Source organism: Phyllobates terribilis, unplaced genomic scaffold, assembly GCF_046119375.1.
Source record: "Phyllobates terribilis strain yellow unplaced genomic scaffold, ASM4611937v1 Scaffold_3__8_contigs__length_932513732, whole genome shotgun sequence".
NCBI lineage: Eukaryota > Metazoa > Chordata > Amphibia > Anura > Dendrobatidae > Phyllobates > Phyllobates terribilis.
Window position 1 is genome coordinate 869064733 of NW_027362763.1, and position 21785 is coordinate 869086517.

Sequence of the window (21785 nt, forward strand, 5' to 3'; positions counted from 1 at the left end):
GACCCTGGGAACTATAGACCAGTAAGCTTAACGTCTGTTGTGGGTAAATTGTTTGAAGGATTTCTTAGAGATGCTATTGTAGAATATCTTAATGATAATAACTGTCTAACTCCATATCAACATGGATTCATGAGGGGTCGCTCCTGCCAAACAAACCTGATCGCCTTCTACGAGGAGGTGAGCTCACAGCTGGACCGGGGAGAGTCAGTGGATGTTGTATACCTTGACTTCTCCAAAGCATTTAATACCGTGCCACACAAAAGGTTGGTATATAAAATGAGAATGCTTGGTCTGGGGGATAATGTTTGCAAGTGGGTAAATAGCTGGCTGAGTGATAGAAAGCAGAGGGTGGTTATCAATGGAGTAGGCTCAGGGGGTGTCAGGGTTACTAGTGGGGTGCCTCAAGGGTCTGTCTTGGGCCCTATATTATTTAATATATTTATTAATGATCTAGTGGAAGGCTTGCATAGTAAAATAGCAATATTTGCAGATGATACTAAACTTTGTAAAGTAGTTAATACAGATGAGGATAGGGCACAGCTACAGGAGGATTTAGATAAATTGGGGAGTTTGGCCAAAAAATTGCAAATGGGGTTCAATGCCGATAAATGTAAGGTCATGCACATGGGAAAGAAAAACAGCAGTCATCCATACATATTAAATGGGAAACCGTTGGGGAAATCTGACATGGAGAAGGACCTGTGAGTCTTGGTTATTAGCAAATTAAATTGGAGTGCCCAGTGTCAGGCAGCAGCTGCGATGGCAAATAGAGTCATGGCATGCCTCAGAAGAGGAATAGGGGCATATGATGAGAACATTGTTCTTCCTCTGTATAAAGCACTGGTAAGGCCGCACTTAGAATATTGTGCACAGTTCTGGGCTCCGGTGCTCAGGAAAGACATATTGGAGCTAGAGAGGGTGCAAAGGAGGGCGACTAAGGTAATAAAGGGAATGGAGGGACTAGAATACCCAGAGAGGTTGTCAAAATTAGGCTTATTTACGTTGGAAAAGAGAAGGCTTAGGGGAGACCTCATAAACAAGTATAAATACATCAGGGGGCAGTACAGAGATCTCTCCCATGACCTGTTTATACCAAGGATGGTGACAAAGACGAGGGGGCACACTATGCGTCTGGAGGAAAGGAGGTTCCTGCACCAGCATAGAAGGGGATTCTTTACGGTCAGAGCCGTGAGACTCTGGAACTCTCTGGGAGAGGAAGTGGTGATGTCCAACTCACTTAATGAGTTCAAGAGAGGCCTGGACGCCTTTCTTGAGAACAATAAAATTACATCTTATGCTTAGTGATAGTTAATTAATCCAGGGATTTAATCTGACTGCCATATTGGTGTCAGGAAGTGAATTTTTCCTCAGTGATGTAAATTTGCCTATACCGCATGTTTGTTTTTTTTGCCTTCCCCTTGATCAACGCTGCGGAATAGCTGCAGTGCACAAGAAATAGGCTGAACTGGATGGACGCTTGTCTTTTTACGGCCTTATAAACTATGTAAGTATGTAACTATGTAACTATGATATCACAGTCACATGACTAGTCACATGACCATGATGTCACCAAAGGTCCTTAAGCAGTCTCTATGTCGGAAACTTCACTTATAAAGGTATTAGTGTAGCTCCTGATGTAGACACTAAGGGCCCCCAAGGAAAATGGGGCCCTGGGCAATTGCCCAATTTTCTCTTCCCCTGATGCCGGCCCTGACTGCACCTTTGTCAAATTCCAGAGCAGTTCTCCTAATCACTGCTCTTACTTTCCTGAGCGTTATACTTGTTTAAATGCACTGTTATCTCTATAGAAGAATGACAATAATAGAAAGAAACTGATCAGACCTGTGCCCACCTACCTGCAATCAAGAAGTGAGGATACTAGCTGTGTGGTGCTTAAAACACACCTTGAGAATACACTTTTACGGTTAGGTATACATTGCAGTGTGATTCCCTCATTTTAACGGATTAACATTAGTTGCAGTCTAGAAGAATGTACTAAATTGTGTACAATTTGTTTTGTGTCAAATTTTCTTCAAACCATTATATCTTTCTCAAAAATCATTCTCACACTTTTTTAATTTGTTTCTCTAGTTTAAAAGTTTTTACATTTAACTGATTTACAGACCAGTTAATGACTCTTCTGATAAAAAAAATAACTTGTTTAATTAAACTTGCATAGATAAAGTTTGAGATCTTTAAAACAGACACAGTATTGAAACAATTGAAGCATTGCTAGGATATTATATTGAGTTTGCTGCTATATCAAGTAGCTGCCAAGTGAAATGAACTGAGGTTAATTACTTGGCTTCTACAATGAAAATTCTATACTAAGTTCAACTTGATTTTCTGGCTTTTATAAGTGGTGATGAATATTTGCATTACTAGCATTATCCAATAAACTCTTCATGCAATATAATATGTGCATTGTATTGTGGAACATAATATCAGATCTTACATTATATGACTGAATAAACCATGTTTCATTAAAATACATTTTTGCATTTGAACCATTTTCATTTGACCACATAAATGAGAATTAGCAAAAATGTTATACAAATGGACATTTAATGTTTGAGAAAAATGTGGATAAAGTTTTCAGTAGTTTACTTCTTATCAGTATTATCGGTGCTCAACTGTACAAGCTAGAAGCATGCAGATGTTCCTCCCTTGCATCCCCATGATTATTTGATTCTATGCTTTAATAGGACATCCTTGCGTATACCTCAGTTAACATCCATATTTCTTAAGTTGCCGTATACTTACTGTATAATGTCTCTTTTTGAGACATTTAGGTTATGAAATGTGCTTAGCAATTTGAATCCCGACATGCTTTTAAAAATAAGCCTTAAAATTTAGCACTGATAGTATTATCAGTTTCCATCTCACTGATCCCTGCAGAGTATAGGAGTGTTGATCCAGCCAAGACCCATTAACTGTTTTTTTCCTTACCTCTTTTTGTCTCTCTCCCTTCATTAATGCTATCTGTTCAGTCTCAACCTAGTCATGCCCAATTCTTCACAAAGTTGCACCAAGCCACAGCGCTCACAAATAGTTGTATTGCTCATAATTTATCATAGTCATTTGGCACTTAAAATTAATAGCAATTTGAATCCCCACATGATCTTTAAAATATGCCTTTGAATTAAGCACTGATAGTATTCTTAGTTTCCATCTCTACCGTCTCACTAACCCACAAGGAAGATTCATTTACCGAGAATAAATATAATGAGGTTCATCAGGGGAACAAATCTGTAGACCCATTAATAAAGCACATATGGATGGAAAGTTAAATTTAAATTCACAATATAAATGCCATGATGAGGATTGATATGTCCTGCTAAAAAGGTGCTCAATTTAAACCCCAACGACAGGCAATTATTAATCCGGAAGCATGTGCACGCAGCAGTCGCAGAGCACATAGTTATTACCTTGGCATGTGTCTCAGGTTGGAATGCACAGACATCATATTGACGTCACTTTTGCGGGCGAGTAATGCTGGAATGCTTGGACATCTGTCATACACTTAAGTCCAGAAATATTTGGACATTGAAAGAATCCTTGTAATTTGGGCTCTACATGCCACTATTTTTTATTTAAAATGAAACAACTGAGATGCAATTGAAGTGTAGACTTTGAGGTTTAATTAAAGGGGTTGAACATAAATATCCTGTGAAATGTTTAGGAATTGCAGCCCTTTTTCTACAAACCCTTCTTATTTCAGGGGCTTAAAAGTAATTAAATAAATTAACTTTATCATAAATAAAATGAATATTTTTTAATATTTTATAGAGAATCCTTTGCAGGCAATGACAAGCTGAAGTCTGGAAGCCATGAACATCACCAAACGCTTTGTCTCCTCCTTTGTGATGCTTTGCCAGGCCTTTATTGCAGCTGTCTTCAGCTGTCTGTCTAAGGGTCTTTCTGCCTTCAGGGTTGCTTTAAGCATGTGAAATGCATGCTCAATGAGGTTGAGATCAGGTGATTGACTCGGCCATTGAACAATATTCCACTTCTTTGCCTTAAAAGAACTTTTGGGTTGCTTTTGCAGTATGTTTTATTTCATTGTCCATCTGTCCTGTGAATGAACATGACTGCATTTAGTTGAATCTGATTGAATAGTATTGATTGCCCTGTACAATTCAGAAGTCATCTGGCTATTTCTGTTTTTAGTCACATCATTGATAAACACTAGTGACCCAGTGCAACTGGAAGCCATGTATGCCTCTGCCATCACACTGCCTCCACCATGTTTTACAGAGGATGTGGTGTGCTTTGAAATATGTGCTGTTTCAAGCCTTCACCATACTTTATTTTCCCCATTATTCAGGTACAGGTTGATCTTAGTTTTATCTGTCCAAAGATTTCTTTTCCAGAGCTGGCTGGCTTCTTAAATTTTTTTATCTAATCTGGATTATTTTTAAAGCTGATTGATGGTTTGTGCTTTGTCGTGAACCCTCTATATTTGCTCTCATGAACTTTTCTCTTTATGGTTGTCTTAGATATTGAAGCACCTAGTTCCTGGAGAGTGTTCTGAAATATATTTACTTAGAAAATTGATGATGTCTTCAATACTTATAATTCATCCATTGAGTGTGTGTGTGTATATATATATATATATATATATATATATATATATATATAAATTTAGGAAATAGATCATAACAAAAAAATCGTCATTAACAAGACCTTAGGAGCAATGTATGATGTGAACATAACACCATGTAATAACAAAAGTGAAAGGGGGGAAATCTAAATTTATATGCAATTAGTATATATACCTAAAATTGATCAAAAAACTGCCAAAACCAGTGTAAAGAAATGCTTCCATTAGGAAGAAAAAAATCAATCCAAAACACTGTACAAAGTTATCATAGAATAATATCTAGCTAAAAAAGGCAAATTTATAGTTTGCATGACTTAAAATAGGACCCTGTTTAGATGAAGCTAGCAAAAGTCAGTTGTTTATTTAACCATTTAGGGGTAATGGTATCCAACCAGAAAATTATCTTACTCTCTATGGTGCAGTCTGTTGCGCATAGTTTTTTCTAGTGCCTCCAATGTTGCAGGTTGGGGGTTCGATTGTCAAGGAGGTCATATTTTAAGAAAAAAGAAAAATAAGTTATTTTCATGAATGTAAGCACAGAGCAAAGATGCCAGACCCCCATGGATGAGGAAGAAGATCTAAGGAGCAATGAACACACAGTCGTGAACACATGAGTTGTTACGGATCCGGGTGGTGGAACCTCTGTGCTTCGTTGCAAGGAGGGACCAAAGGGGCATGACTAACTGCCTACTCAAGGTCACACGGCGGCTTAGTCGACTTCGTGAACCAGGGAGGGACCGGGAAGGTGGACCAGGTGCCACTCTGGGACCGACCTTGTGTTAGAGCAGGTGACTCCCACAGGTCAGAAGGCAGGAACTCACCGGTACAGTGGAAGAGCACAGCAGGAAGGCTGACGGGTGGATAAGCAGGCTGGTTCGGCTGATAGCCGGACGGGTGCTCCGGGTAGGCAAGCAGGCGGGCACAACAGGTAACAGGCATATGCTCCATGTAGGAAGACTGGCGGGCACGGCAGGTTACAGGCAGGTGCTCCAGGTAGGCTGGCTGGCGGGCACAACAGGTAACAGACAGGTGCTCCAGGTAAGTAGACTGGCGGACACAACTGTAGACAGACTGGAGGACAGAACTCTAAGACAGGCTGGCGGGCTGGACTGACAGACAGACTGGCAGGCAGGACTGACAGGCAGCTGGACCTGAGGGCTGGAGCAAGTGTTAGCAAACAGAACAACAACTTTGCACAGGCACCTCCATTTTGGAGAAGGTGCCTTATATAGGGGAAGTCCTCTGGCAAGTGCAGGGGACTCTATAGGATGGCGCTCGTGGCCCCTTTAAGAGGGAGGGAGCGTGCGCGCGCCCTAATCATGGTGCCCGGGAAGCTGCACGCGGTGCGCGCCACAGCAGCAGAGGAGCGGGAAGACGCCGGACCTGGACGGTGGCGGTGAGTTGAACGGCATCTCTGCCCGGCAGGAGGCAGAGACGCCGATGCTACATGAGTGAAGCCTGCGCTGCAGGAGACATTGCAGACAGTGTGAGTGTTTACATAGAATCTTATCAGTAGCAGCTGCCATCTCCTATCTCAATAATGGGAAAGTCTGTCTTTACTGAATTCAGATTTCATCTCAGAATTTCTCTGAAGAGGCAATTTGCATACCTCAGAATTGAGAATTTTGGTAATGACTGATCAATTCTGGCAAAGAAAGAAACAGATTTCTCTGATAAGATATATAACAAAGTTACCTATTTTCGAAAATACTATTGATCTATGAAATAAAAATTAAAATAACGGTTACGCTTTAACATCAAATGATGTTATACATTGTAATGCATTTATTCATTATTAAAGGGAACGTGTCATGTCTCCAAATGATAAAAACCTGCAAATATGGGGTTTAATCAGCAGGCTAATAGCATTTTAAAGCTGTGCCGTGGCACTGAAAGCCTGGCAACTAGGAGGAAAGGAACTTTATTCCTCCCAGCAGCCTCTGGCTTTCAGTTATAAAGGCACATACTGACAGGTGCCTCAGCACTGATGCACTACAGAGCCAGGTGTAAGTCAGTGCCACGGCCTGATCACAGCCACCACTCACTGTGTACTAAGCGGTGACTGAAGTCACAAATACAAATCACTATGACTGAAAGCTAGAGGCTGCCGATATAATTTTTTATTAACCCCATATCTACAGGTTAATAACATTTTGGTACATGACAGGTTCCCTTTACACTTTTAATGTGCACAGTCACCTTTACTAAAAACACTCATGAAATCTGTGTGGTGGCACACAGAATCCCTAAGTATTACATCCACACTGCTTCTACGGAATAATAATAAAAATTGTATTTCTATGGTGCCAACAAATTCTGCAGCACTTTACATGTCAGAAGGTATATGTAAAATCAGTATCAGACATTATAGAACAACACATAGTGGAACAATTCAAACCAGAAGGGTGAGGGCCCTGCTTGCTAAAGCTTACAGGAGTGGAGGTTGTAACAGCTGCAAAATGCACTGGGGAATTTTGAATTAACATCCATGGATTTAGAAAACAAAGTTCAATCAGATGATATAGGTGTGATGGTCAGATGTCCACATGCTTTGGTCATGTAGTGTGTTGTCGCAAACAGATTTGTCAAGTTCTATTTTACCACTAAAAGTAAAAGAAATGGATAAAGGGCTTGGTTTTGAAAAATGGCTATTATTTTCTCAGCAAAAGGTTTTTATATATACAAAGCTTGTACTTTTCTACATTTTTTATTCCCTTTCTTTTAATATCTTTGTGTTTTTGTTCTTTTATCTTTTTTTAATCTTTCTTGTCCCTTGTGCTGGAAATATTCATCCTTACATCTACATTGGCATCTAATTGCTACCTTTGGGAGAATTAGCATTCATAAAAGATTGTTTCTACTTTTCTTTTTCATATTTTTTCACCAATACAGTTTTTTTTTCAAAAGATTTCTTTGAATATAATATAGAAAGTGCAAAAGTATAAATACATAAACTAACAGTGCAATTCTTCAAAAATGTGTTACACTTCCCCCCCTTTCTACATTCTGTTTGCCACTTCCCTTTTCATCCCATTTTTATTGTTACATGTACTATTTCTATGTATATTTCCTTATGTGTGTATTGTAACCCTTCCCTTAAAAATTAATAAAAATAATTTGAAGAAAAATGTGTTACACTTAATGCACAGTAATGATAGGGACCATGTGTCCTTAAGTGATACATTTTTAAATTACATTGAAACTTAATGTGTTCTAGTTAGTGGGAAAAGGCAATATGGAGTTTCATTGAAATCAATAACACAACTTATTTCAATTTTTATGCTCAGGAAGTTAGATTGCTTATGTCCTGATCCCAGTAATTGCTTTCAATATAGTTCAAAAACAGTGTATATCAGTTTTTTTTATTTTACTTGTATGTGAGTGGGGAAATACTTTAGAGAATTAGTCTGTAAGATCAGATATACAGTACAGACCAAAAGTTTGGACACACCTTCTCATTTAAATATTTTTCAGAATTTTCATGACTATGAAAATTGTACATTCACAATGAAGGCATCAAAACTATGAATTAACACATGTGGAATTATATACTTAACAAAAAAGTGTGAAACAACTGAAAATATGTCTTATATTCTAGGTTCATCAAAGTAGTCACCTTTTGCTTTGATGACTGTTTTGCACACTCTTGGCATTCTCTTGATGAGCTTCAAGAGGTAGTCACCGGAAATGGTTTTCACTTCACAGGTGTGCCCTGTCAGGTTTAATAAGTGGGATTTCTTGCCTTATAAATGGGGTTGGGACCATCAGTTGTGTTGTGCAGAAGTTGTGGATACACAGCTGATAGTCCTACTGAATAGACTGTTAGAATTTGTATTATGGCAAGAAAAAAGCAGCTAAGTAAAGTATAACGAGTGGCCATCATTACTTTAAGAAATGAAGGTCAGTCAGTGTGAAAAATTGGGAAAACTTTGAAAGTGTCCCCAAGTGCAGTTGCAAAAACCATCAAGCGCTACAAAGAAACTGGCTCACATAAGGACCGCCCCAGGAAAGGAAGACCAAGAGTCACCTCTGCTTCTGAGGATAAGTTTATCCGAGTCACCAGCCTCAGAATTCACAGGTTAACAGCAGTTCAGATTAGAGACCAGGTCAATGCCACACAGATTTCTAGCAGCAGACACATCTTTTCAACAACTGTTAAGAGGAGACTTTGTGCAGCAGGCCTTCATGGTAAAATAACTGCTAGGAAACCACTGCTAAGGACAGGCAACAAGCAGAAGAGACTTGTTTGGGCTAAAGAACACAAAGAATGGACATTAGACCAGTGGAAATCTGTGCTTTGGTCTGATGAATCCAAATTTGAGATCTTTGGTTCCAACCACCGTGTCTTTGTGCAACGCAGAAAAGGTGAACAGATGGACTCTACATGCCTAGTTCCCACTGTGAAGCATGGAGGAGGAGGTGTGATGATGTGGGGGTACTTTGCTGGTTACACTGTTGGGGATTTATTCAAAATTGAAGGCATACTGAACCAGCATGGCTACCACAGCATCTTGCAGCGGCATGCTATTCCATCCGGTTTGCATTTAGTTGGACCATCATTTATTTTTCAACATGACAATGACCCCAAACACACCTCCAGGCTGTGTAAGGGCTATTTGACCAAGAATGAGAGTGATGGGGTGCTATGCCAGATGACCTAGCCTCCACAGTCACCAGACCTAAACCCAATCGAGATGTTTGGGGGCGAGCAGGACCGCAGAGTGAAGGCAAAAGGGCCAACAAGTGCTAAGCATCTCTGGGAACTCCTTCAAGATTGTTGGAAGACCATTTCCGGTGACTACCTCTTGAAGCTCATCAAGAGAATGCCAAGAGTGTGCAAAGCAGTCATCAAAGCAAAAGGTGGCTACTTTGAAGAACTTAGAATATAAGACATATTTTCAGTTGTTTCACACTTTTTTATTAACTATATAATTCCACATGTGTCAATTCATTGTTTTGATGCCTTCAGTGTGAATGTACATTTTTCATAGTCATGAAAATACAGAAAAATCTTAAAATGAGAAGGTGTGTCCAAACTTTTGGTCTGTACTGTATGTATATTTTAATATGACAAATGTAAACACCTAGATGTGAGATGACCACAAGTTAGTGGTTAAGCGTCTCTGGTTACGAAAGTGATTGCTCCAAAGTTTTGGGTTAGCAAGAATATGAGGTGACCTAGGCTGTAATATCTAATGGAACTGAAAATGTATTCAAAGGTTGGCGGCTACACAAGTTAGGTTCGAAGTCAGACATGATGCAGTTCTTAGATAATGTCTGTGTAGCTGGTTCAGAAGAGAATATCCCTTTTTAGATTTAGTGCCCCCGAAGACATTGGACTATAGTCAAGCTGAACCTACCAATATGAGCGGGATCGACTAATATTCTATTGTATATGTGGGCCTCTTGGCTCACCCCCGAAAGATGATGTTAGGGAGACAAGAAATGGTTGTACTGAAGTCTGGAGGAGTGGGGCAGCGGCATTTTCATAAAGAACACAGCAGTACTTGGCTTCGCCAAGAATTTTGTGTATGAGGTAGTCGGGATATATAGCTGTAAACCGTCAGCTATCTAATATGTATAATAATAGGGACCATAAGTCTTCTAGTTAATGAATATAATGACAGAATAACAAGATACATTGTCATATAAGATGCACAGTAATGCATAATTCAAACATTCATTTCTTTATGAGAAAAAAATGGAGAATTTTTCATCATTGTGGCATCTGTTTTTCTTACATGCAAAACACTAAAATGTACAAGCTAATCCTACCCAATAGATAATAAAAAAAACAGACAGCACTAAAATGACACACAGATAGTTTCTGAATGCTATTTTTTGGATGGACGTATTCAGTTGAATGGGCTAGTTTGATCTGCAAATCAGATGCAAAATAGACATGAGAAATTCCCCTTTAACGTTAAATTCACATACAAAATGTGTACCTGAAAAATGGCTGTGTGAACGGGGCCTAAGAGAGGGGGGTCCAGAATTATTTCAAATTCAGGGTCCATAGAAAGCAAGATGATCATTTTAATAGACGTTACAATGATCAATGCATGTAACATAGAGAGCAAATATCAGATCATTGGAGTGTGACACCTGTCACCCCATGTTCAGCTGTTCACATGTCCTGTGGTAGCTGAAAGTGAAAAAGACTACAGCTCTATATACTACTATCTAGTGACTTTTCTCAGAGAAAAACATGCCCAATCAAGTATTATGAGAATGCAAACAATGGGTTGATCAACTGAAATACAATTTTGCACAGGTCACCATTCTACCTAAAGCCAGCTGAGGGGCCACAAAATCATATGCACTGGAGCAGTGGAGAATGTATAAATTGAGTATGTGCCAGATTGCGGTTTTAAGCCTGTTTCGGTTTTTTTTCATAAAGATTAAGCAACCTTATAAATATGAAAACTAGTATTTGTACATGCATATGTTTTACATGTTTTTCTTCTTCCACAGGGAATATGTATAATCTTCACTTTTCATTGGCTTTTAAAACACATTAGAGAAACGTGGCTTGCTAATATTGGAGTAATAATGAGAACTGTCTCTTTTCTACTGCTGGCCTTCTCAACAACAAAATGGATGGTATTTCTAAGTAAGAATTGTTGTGTTAATTTTTTTTTGTTATTTTTACTATAAGTCAGTGTAGAATGTCATCTCAGAAATCATGGAGACTGAGTAGTAAAGAGCCTACTGTAAAAGACAGTCAGACTCTCTGTAGTCAAAGCAGATCTTCTCTTCCTTTCTTATATCTGTATATATAGCACTGAATAATTGCTGTCATACTTGTGGAAAGCAAGTATGAATATGATTTTTTCTATTCACAGCAATCACTTGATCACTGGTTGCAAGGAAAGAGCAGAAGTGGATGAATCTAAGCACCAAAATCCAGTGCATTTGGGTGTTTAGACCCAGGCTGAATTTGACTTGTAACTAGACTTAAGATGTCAGCTCCAGCTATGTAACAGGTGGGGTGCCAGCCATGGTCAAGGAGCACGTCCGTGCCCCATCATGCTACAAAAAAATGGTGTTCCTGGCTGAGTGTGTGTGTGCTGCTATTACCTTGGCGGTACGCCTCTGCAGACCTCATACTGCCGCTTGATGTAGCAGGCCAGGACATGATGAGGTAGAGATTAAAGAGGGAGGCCAGAGTCCAAAAATAAACTTTTATTTTCTAAATAAACTGGTAATAAGTATATACATCAGATAGCAGGCACAACACTTAAAGAGCTCTTCTTCTGCACCAATCCAGAAGCAGAAACTACACGGTTACACGTGGTGGTATATTAGTACTGTTACATGTTACATTAGGCCAGCAAACTACAAACTTCTCCCGAATATCCCCCATCCTATGGAATTCTGTGCCTCAATATATCCGATTAGCCTCCACTTTTGGATCCTTCAGACGGAACCTGAAAACCCATCTCTTCAAACAAGCTGACAGCCTGCCATGACCTTGCTTGCTGCCACCTCAATACCGGAGCTACTGCAACCCCTCAACCTACTGTCTCCTTCCCCATTCCTGTAGAATTTAAGCCCACAAAGGCAGAGTCATCTTCCCTCTGTATTAGTCTATCATTGTTAGTTTGATATGATTTCTTATGTACAGCACCATTGAATCCATGGCGCTATACAGATAAATAATAAAAATAGGAATCTCCATCTTTCCTCTGTGGGAGGCACTCACGGCTGAGGGGTGTTTCTATGACTAATTACTACTCTCAAAGTCCATTCTATGAGGGCCACATGCTTCATGTTGTGCACCTCATGTCCCAGCCTAGCTGTCTTCTCCTCTATGACCCTCAAATCTGGCTACACTCCAGCTTCTTATCTGGTATAGATAATGATTGCTGTAGACCCACTTGCCTGAGATAAATCCTTCTCCCACTTGTTTCCTTCAGAAAATGCTATCCAATATTATGGTTTCCTCTCTTTACACACAAGCACCCCTGTCAATGCACGCCTGCTAATATTAGGACCAAAGGTCCTTCTACTTTGCAGTAATTTCCCCTATCTGCCTAACAACAGGAAATTGCTTTTCCTATGCCCACTTAGATACTTCCACCAAGCATTGGCTGTAATAGTTAGCCCAGTTCACAAAAAAGATAAACAACATTTAAGACATGGAAATACATTATATAACCATAAGATCTTCCATTGGGTATGGGCAGCTTCTCCACTCCTTCATAGTTACACAATAAATCAATAAACAGAACTAAAAAAAACCTTCAATTTCTAGCCAACACCTAACAAAAAAAAGATATATCCCATATGTAAAAAATTATAACAGAAAGGGAAATGTAAGTTAGGAAGGAATTGCATACCATAAAGCATGTGGAGGAGCTTGATTAGTATTTATTCAGAATATCTCATATTCATAAAATAAACTGCAGTCAATATGGAAAAACATTAAGTTTCAGGTCAATACCCTTTAGCAGACATGTCTGTAGTGCTAAATGCTCTCAATATTAGAGAGGTCCATGATATGGGGTGAGCTTCTCCCAAGCAAAAAGGCAAATCAGGGCAAAGTATTGTCAAGTGAGTGGTGTGTATCAGTTCCTTCCTTTTATTTTCTATGGATCTAGAGGAGCTCAGTGGTTGGCTCGAAAGGAATCAGCACCCTATTTAAATTCATACCATCTACTATGGATGTGCCACCTACCCTATTGATTATGGGAAATGTAATTTAATCATATGAATGTAAAAACAACATAAAAATGAGGACCCATAAATAAGCAAAAAATATTTGAATGACCAAATGACAAAGAAATCTTTTCTAACACTGAATGTATGAAAAAAACAAAATGAGTCTTGTCATGGACTAGTTAAAGGTGTTGTTAAGGGGTAAGTTATAGATGACTTCTCCCTAGGTTTAGCAGCAACTGGAAGTGCTTCATGTATGTGGCTAGAACATCACAACTCTGTGATGGATGGTGTGCATGCTGAGCCGGCCACTCTATGACTTCTATACATTTCATGGAGCTGTGGATTCCCAACTCTGAACACAGATTTAAATCCTGCGGCCTCGGGACCTAGTAATGGCTGATCAGTCGTGATGCTGGGTTTCATCTCCTCGAACAATATGATTTTGATGACCAATTCTAAGGATATATCAATGTGGATTAGACACTTTGTAACCCCAGGGAACAGCTTTTGGGAATGATAGATAACTATTTTCACTGTGGATCAAGAAAATATGAAGATACAGTAGATAAACTGAACTGAGACTATAAGTGACTTTTTTAGAGTACCCCATGAAGAAAGTACTTTATATGTCTTTCCTAAGTCTTAGACATCTTTTCTATTACAAAACTGTAAAGCAATAAAGTCCTAATAGCTTTCTGATGTTCGTTGATGTCAAATCTTTAATTTTTATGACCTCTTTTTGCTATATTAAGGCTGGTTAATGGCGGGTGAATTTATTGCAGTAAATTTTAGACATGGAGCTTCTTTTAAGGTGGTAATCATTCTTTTAGTTTCTCTCTTAAGCGTTTGTGCTGACATCAGCTTTGTGACAATGTATCTTTGTTTCTCAATCATGAATATTGCTGAGTTGATGATCAGTTTGGCTAATAAAATGAAAATATGACCTTGTATAAAAGAAACGTCTGCTGTAAATTGTAAAATTTGGTATACCCATAAGCTAAGCTAAATGGAACACAATTTTAGATTATACAGTAGATTCTAATCTTAATCAAGATAAACTGTATAGGTATAGAATAGTACATTCTTCATATATAATTTAAAGACTAACTACATTTTTAGAATTTAAGACCAGTTGCCATATGATTTACTAATTTTAAAGCTGGTGAGTAGCAAAAAATACAGCTATTATTTATTACTGACCTGTTTGACAATACACTCAGCATTTTTTTAATTCAGTGAACTTACTATATAGTTTTCAAAAAGTCTTGCACATAATGGTGCTTTACATTTATTGTTGGTCAATTGATTTTGTATTGCATTATGTTTCTTACAGGTGGTGTAATACAGGCTCCCAGTGGATATACTGTAGCTGTGTTACGATCGACATCTTCAAAAATTGCATATCCTAATGAGCAAGGTAAAAGAAAATAAAACAGTTTGATGTATTTTGTGTGTAACCTCGCATAAAAATAAAATAATTATTTACAATTTATTGCATTTGTTCATATTTCCAGTATATAAGCATATAAATAGTTTTTTCATTCTAACATAGGGATTCTCATTATTGAATTTTTTTTTATGAAGAAATGGATTTACGTTAATGCAACTATATTTTTTTCCTCCAATGCATAAAAAATCATCCATTTAAATCTTTGGGAATAGTTCATTTGAACAGTTGAACAAAGCATTTAAAGCTTTTTATCAGCGTTATTAGTGTTTTCTAAATTCTGCTCGATGGAGTGAAGTAACAATTTTATATTACAGCCGACACCAACAAAGACATAACCCCTTTACTATGCAATCACCATGATGTGCTACTACCTCAATTACTGAAAATTGTATAATCTCCATGAGATATGATAGGATATGAAATATATAAGATGTAGAAGATATGAGATATAAAAGGTGTAACAAAAATTAATACTATTTTGTATTTATAGCATGTGTAGCATGTACAATATTCATTTTACAACAGAAAAGTGATAAAAATCTGTTATTCAAATTATAGGAAATCTGTCTGCAGCTTTTGCTATATAATGTGAGAGCACCATGATGTAAGAACAGAGACTGTGATTTCAGGGATGTGTCACTTACTGGGCTGTGTTTTGCTGTTTCAATACAATCAGTGTTTTATCAGTAGGAGATTATTTCCACAGGGCAAAATAACCTCTTGCCTCCTAGTCCAACCACGCCCCCATTACTGATTAGTAGCTTTAAGTCAATTTAAATGGTACACAGAAAGTTACTAACCAGTGGTGTGGGTAGGATTACCCAAGGCCCAACAATCTGAGTTCTGCTAGATCAACACAAGAGAAAACTATGATCCTATCACAACTGCTGCACCCAGTAAACTATGTGATACATCACAGAAATCAGGGTCTCTAGCCTTACATTGTGCTGCTTTCAGATTACGTAGCAAAAACTTGCTAAAAGATGCCCTTTAAGAACAAAAGCAGTCATGTAGTATTCTGTCTGTAAAGAAGTGAACCCTTTTATAACCCTATTGAGTAGAGATGAGCTGATCTGACGAGATTCGAATTCACCAAATTATGCATTTTGTCACGATTCCACCACTCACAGTGTTTTAAGGATGCTGTGAGTGACTGCTCAGCCGCCCCATAGGATCAAGAGCGTGCTGGGCTGTCAGTGTTGTGAGTGACAGCCTAGTCATCCAATTTGGCCAGGCCTGTGGCATTTATTCCAGGTGTCACCTGTTCAGGATGATTACCTGGCTATTTAGCGGGCTGGCAATAATCAGAACATTGCCAGTTGTAGTCTTGCTCTGTGGTGTGTTTACTCTGTGTTCTGATTTTTTGATCGTTATTTCCGGACCTTAGGTTTGCCTTTTGACTACTCGTTTGTATTACCCGTTTTTGCCTTGATGCACTCTGATCTTAGTAACCTGACCCTGGACTTTGTTTGTCTTATCCCTTTTATTTTGAGGTCTGTGAGAAGTGACTCAGCGTCACACATTTGATTGGAAAATCAAATGTATTTACTATGAATTAAATGTCCCTCATTATACTTTTTGATCTGGAAAGACCACAGAGCACAATAATCACAAGAGGTAGAAAAAAACAAACAACTAGTTCTCACCCTTCACCATTCACCTCCACTGCTTACGGGAACACTGCGGTCCTTGGCACTTTTTCTTTCTGAACTGAAACCCCAGGCATCTTCGCACTAAGTCAGAACCTCTGGCCATGACTAAGCCTGGGACATCCCTGTGCCCTGATTAGAGTGATTAAATGTCTAAATTGAATTCTGGAGAATAACATTTTTTGCTAAATTAGAGGAGAATTCATAAACAATAAACTTTAATTTAATTTATTAAAAAATACACCAAAAAAATCCCGTGTATTAAAATATTATGTTGTCTTAATAGAAGACCCAAGCTGGGGTACAGAAATGCCTCAGTAACATTAAAATAAACAAATCACCAGGACCTGATGGCATACACCCATGGGTACTAAGGGAACTAAGTAATGTGATAGACAGACCGTTATATCTTATATTTAAGGACTCTGTTGAGACTGGGTCTGTACCACGTGATTGGCGACAGGCGAATGTAGTGCCAATATTCAAAAAGGGAGCAAAAAGTGACGCCGGAAACTATCGGCCGGTGAGTCTGACGTCCGTTGTGGGCAAACTTTTTGAAGGCTTTATTAATGAGGCAATTATGGAGCATCTTGATGCTAATAATCTATTAACCCCGAACCAACATGGATTCATGAGGAATTGCTCCTGCCAAACAAACCTGATTGACTTCTACGAGGAGGTTAGCTCGCGATTAGATCAGGGGGAACCAGTGGATGTCGTGTATCTTGACTTCTCAAAAGCGTTTGATAGCGTGCCACATAATAGGTGGGTATACAAAATGAGAATGATGGGGCTGGGGGAAAATGTTTGCAAGTGGGTAGCTAACTGGCTAAAGGATAGAAGGCAGAGGGTGGTTATAAATGGAATATACTCAGAATGGGTAAGCGTCACTAGTGGGGTACCACAGGGGTCTGTACTAGGCCCAATGTTATTTAATATCTTTATTAACGACATAGTCAACGGGTTAAATAGTAAAATATCAATATTTGCAGATGACACAAAGTTATGTAAAACAATTAATACAAAAGAGGATAGTGAAGACCTACAGAGGGATTTCGATAAACTGGGTAGGTGGAGCATTAAATGGCAAATGAAGTTTAATGAGGAGAAATGTAAGGTCATACATATGGGAAGGAAAAATGGAAGTCACCAGTACTCACTGAATGGGAAATCATTTGGGAATTCAGAGATGGAGAAGGACTTGGGCATCTTAATTGATAGCAAACTAAATTGGAGTGCCCAAAGTCAGGCCGCTGCTGTAAGGGCAAACAGGGTAATGGGATGTATCAGAAGAGGTATAGCTGCAAAGGATGAGAACACTGTTCTTCCACTGTACAAAGCACTGGTCAGACCACACTTGGAATACTGTGCTCAGTTATGGGCCCCAATATATAGAAAGGATATAAATGAGCTTGAAAAGGTACAAAGGAGGGCAACAAAATTAATAAGGGGAATGGAGGGACTGCAATACCCAGAGAGGTTGGCAAAACTAGGACTATTCAGCCTGGAAAAAAGAAGGTTGAGGGGGGATATAATAAATGTGTACAAATATGTTAGGGGACAGTATAGAGACCTTGCCAGGGATTTGTTCAAAAGGAGGGATATTACGGTAACAAGAGGGCACTCACTAAGACTGGAAGAGAAAAGGTTCCAGCACCAGCATAGGAAGGGGTTCTTTACGGTAAGAGCAATGAGAATATGGAATTCACTGAGTGAGGAGACGGTAATGTCGGATTCAATAAACCAGTTCAAGCGGGGACTGGATACATTTCTAGTAGTGTTGAGCCACCCCCGTAGTGTTCGAGTTCGGTTCGGTTCGTCGAACACCCGTGTGTTCGCCAAACTGTTCGTCGAACTGTTCGTCGAACACCTTCGAACACCGTTAAAACCAATGGCAGGCAAACAAAAACACATAGAAACACATAGAAAACACCTTCAAAGGTGTCCAAAAGCTGACAAACTGCTCCCATGCTCCCCTGACCTCTACCCCATTCAGAACCTCTGGAGCATCATCAAAAGGAGTGTCTATGATGGCGGGAGGCAGTTCACATCTAAGCAACAGCTCTGGGAGGGTATTCTGTCCTCATGCAAAACAATTGAAGCAGAAACCATCCAAAACCTGACAAATTCAATGGACGAGAGAGTTCAGAAGCTCCTTTCGAACAAGGGGTCCTATGTGAAAATGTAAAATCACCTAGAATAAAGTTTTGAGTTGAAAACTGTTTGATTTCAGTTTCTAATAACCTGCTAATGCTTATAATTTCAAAAATGACCATTTTTTTGGTCTTTATTAAAATGAAAAGGTTGATCGAAAAGTTTGGGGGATCTAAGAGTGTGGCAACCCAGTAGTCATGATTACTTTGAATTCTGACAATATGAGGGTCATGTTGCAGGTAGTGCAGCAAGAAGGCACTTATGTGTCTTGCGCATCTCGGAGCCCCAAAATTATTTTCCGGGCTAGATGCAGCTAAAAATTATTATTAATTTTAAATCTGGTGGAGCTTAGTATAGATGGCCTAATAGGATCAGTGCTGCACACTGCTACAAAGCCCAAATTATTTTCCAGTCAAGATACAGATAAACATGATTAGTAATTTTAAATCTGGTGGAGCTTATTATAGATGGCCTAATAGAATTAGTGCTGCACACTGCTACAAAGCCCAAATTATTTTCCAGCCAAGATACAGATAAACATGATTAGTAATTTGAAAGCTTAAAACGGTTGGTAGGGTGATTTTAACCAATCATCAAGCTTTTACTCTCCCCAGGATGACACAGGGGTAGAAAAGTCATTTCGGATCCATGATTTGTTCATCTTTATGAACGTGAGTCTGTCTACATTATCAGTGGAGAGCCGCGTGCGCTTATCTGTCAGCACACCACCAGCAGCGCTGAACACACGTTCAGACAGAACGCTGGCTGCGGGGCATGACAAGATCTCCAAGGCGTAAGTGGCTAGCTCCGGCCATTTATCCAGATTGGAAGCCCAAAAAGAGCAAGGGTCCAGTGACACAGTCATGGCTTCAATGTTTACTTGGAGATACTCCTGTACCATCGTCTCTAGGCGTTGACTATGTGTCAGACTTCTTGTCTCCTGTGGCCTTGCAAAGGATGGGCTAAAAAAGTGGTGAAATGATTCCGCAAAATTGATGTTACCAGCAGATACTGTGGTTCTGTTACGGTTTGAGTGCTGAACACTTGACGGTCCCACGGTTGGCAAGTTGGACCTTTGAGATTCACTACGTGCACCACGCGTGTTTTGTGGAAAAGCACATGTAAGATTCTGCAACAGTCTCTGCTGATACTCCTGCATGCGTGCATCCCTTTCTATGGCAGGAATAATTTCTGCAAATTTACTTTTGTACCGGGGATCTAACAGTGTGGCAACCCAGAAGTCAGGATTATTTCTAATTCTCACAATTCGAGGGTCATGTTGCAGGTAGTGCAGCAAGAAGGCACTCATGTGTGTTGCGCATCCAGGAGCACCAAGTCCCTGTTGTGTTGGTGGCGAGGTAACAATCATGCTTCCTTCCTCTGTCCTCTCCCCCCAACCTCGCACAACAGAAATGTGATCAAGGTCTCCCTCATCTGATGAGTCTTCCATCAGTTCGTCCTCCACTTCTTCCTGGGCTCCTGCACCTTCCTCACTTGTTTGGCTGCTACCATGCGCCCTGGTAAAACCATCTCCCCCACCCTCACATGCCTGCCGCCTTGGTGCTGCCGACCGTCTGGACCTTGCAGATGTTAGCCCTTCCGCATACAACTCCTCCTCCTCTACTTCCTCCACCTCCTCTTGTGCCACCACCTGACTCCGAATTCTGTTTAACATGTGCTCCAGCATGTAAATCACCGGAATAGTCATGCTGATAATGGCATCATCAGCACTAAAGATCTTCGTCGCCATTTCAAAACTGTGCAGAAGGGTGCATAGGTTCCTGATCTGAGACCACTCCTCCAGCGTGATTTGCCCCACCTCTGGATCTCGTTGGCCCAGGCTATACGTCAGAATGTATTGCACCAGGGCTTGTCGGTGCTGCCACAGTCGCTGCAACATGTGCAGAGTTGAATTCCATCGGGTAGGCACATCGCATTTTAGCCGGTGAAGTGGCAGGCCCAACGACTTCTGTAGGTGCAGGTGGAAGACCGAGAGGAGGTTGAGGAGGCAGAAGCAGTGGAGGAACTTTGACATAAATAGGATTGACGCACAACTCGTGGGGACGGCAAGACTTGGACAGCAGCCCCTTGTCCTGCTGTCACCATAGTTACCCCGTGCCCAGTCAGCGACATGTAACGCCCCTGTCCATGTCTACTCGTCCAAGTGTCTGTGGTGAAATGCACCCTGTCACACACAGAGTTTCTCAAAGAAGCGGTGATGTTGTGTGCGACATGCTGGTGGAGCGCAGGCACACCTTTCTTTGAGAAGTAGTGCCGACTGGGCATCTGGTACTGGGGCACTGCGACGGACATAAGGTCTCGAAAATCCTCTGTGTCCACCAGGCGGAAAGGCAGCATTTCTGTAGCCAAGAGCTTGCAGATGGTGAAATTCAACCTCTTAGCTTTCTCATGGCTAGGAGGAAATGGTCTTTTACTTGTCCACATGTGAGGGACTGAGGGCTGGCTATTGTGCTTAGACGGGGTTGATAAGGGTGTCCCCGGCAAACTGCCGGTCTGTGAGGAAGATGCAGGCGGACATGTTAGGTTGCCTTGATCCAAAGATGGTGCTATCGATGTCGGACAGCGCTCAACACCAGCTGGTGTTACCACCTCCATAGAAAATGATGACCTGCCAATCACGCTGGCTGTTGTGGGTAAAGAGGTGGCAGGTCTGCACCCCAAAACAGGTGTGACTGCTGTCCCCCTAGTCACAGAGGATGAAGAGGCCGCGGATGCACAAGATATTGCAGACGGTGGTTGGCCCGGCCGGCTAGGCCGCATTGTAGCACACTGAGCTTCCCACTGCAACTTATGCTTCATGTCCATGTGCCGGTTCATGCATGAAGTACTCAAACTATGTATTTTTTGGCCTCTACTTAGCTTTTGCTGACAAATGTTACAGATAACACGAGTTGGGTCATCTTTATCGATCTGAAAAAATGCCCAGGCTATGCAAGGCTTAGCACCCATGCGACCTGAAGAGCCAACACGACTTGTGGTGAGAGGCAGAGTTGTGTTTGAGGATGCAGTTGTTGACGTGCTTCCAGTACTACGTCTCTGTCCAGGAAGGCGCAACCTGACCTCGTCGTCACTAGCATCTTTCTCCACCTCCTCTGCTGACCTCATCTCTTGGCTGACTGTGGGTTGACAGTAAGTGGGATCTCCAACCTCATCATCATCACCCTGTGCGTTATCACACCCGTCGTCCTCAGAGCCAACCTGTTCCTGCCCTGACAAAAAACTAAAGTTGTCGCTCCAATCAGGT

At 40.4% G+C, this 21785-nt stretch overlaps 1 protein-coding gene across 1 annotated transcript in view; it reads left to right on the forward strand.

Moving 5' to 3' along the window:
* LOC141257730 (proton-coupled folate transporter-like) overlaps positions 1-21785 on the forward strand; it is a 1024054-nt gene that overhangs the window by 415920 nt on the left and 586349 nt on the right. The window contains exons 4-5 of the mRNA XM_073672629.1: positions 11078-11216; positions 14601-14684. Of these exons, the coding sequence (XP_073528730.1) occupies positions 11078-11216; positions 14601-14684 (223 nt within the window). The remainder of the gene's footprint in view (positions 1-11077; positions 11217-14600; positions 14685-21785) is intronic.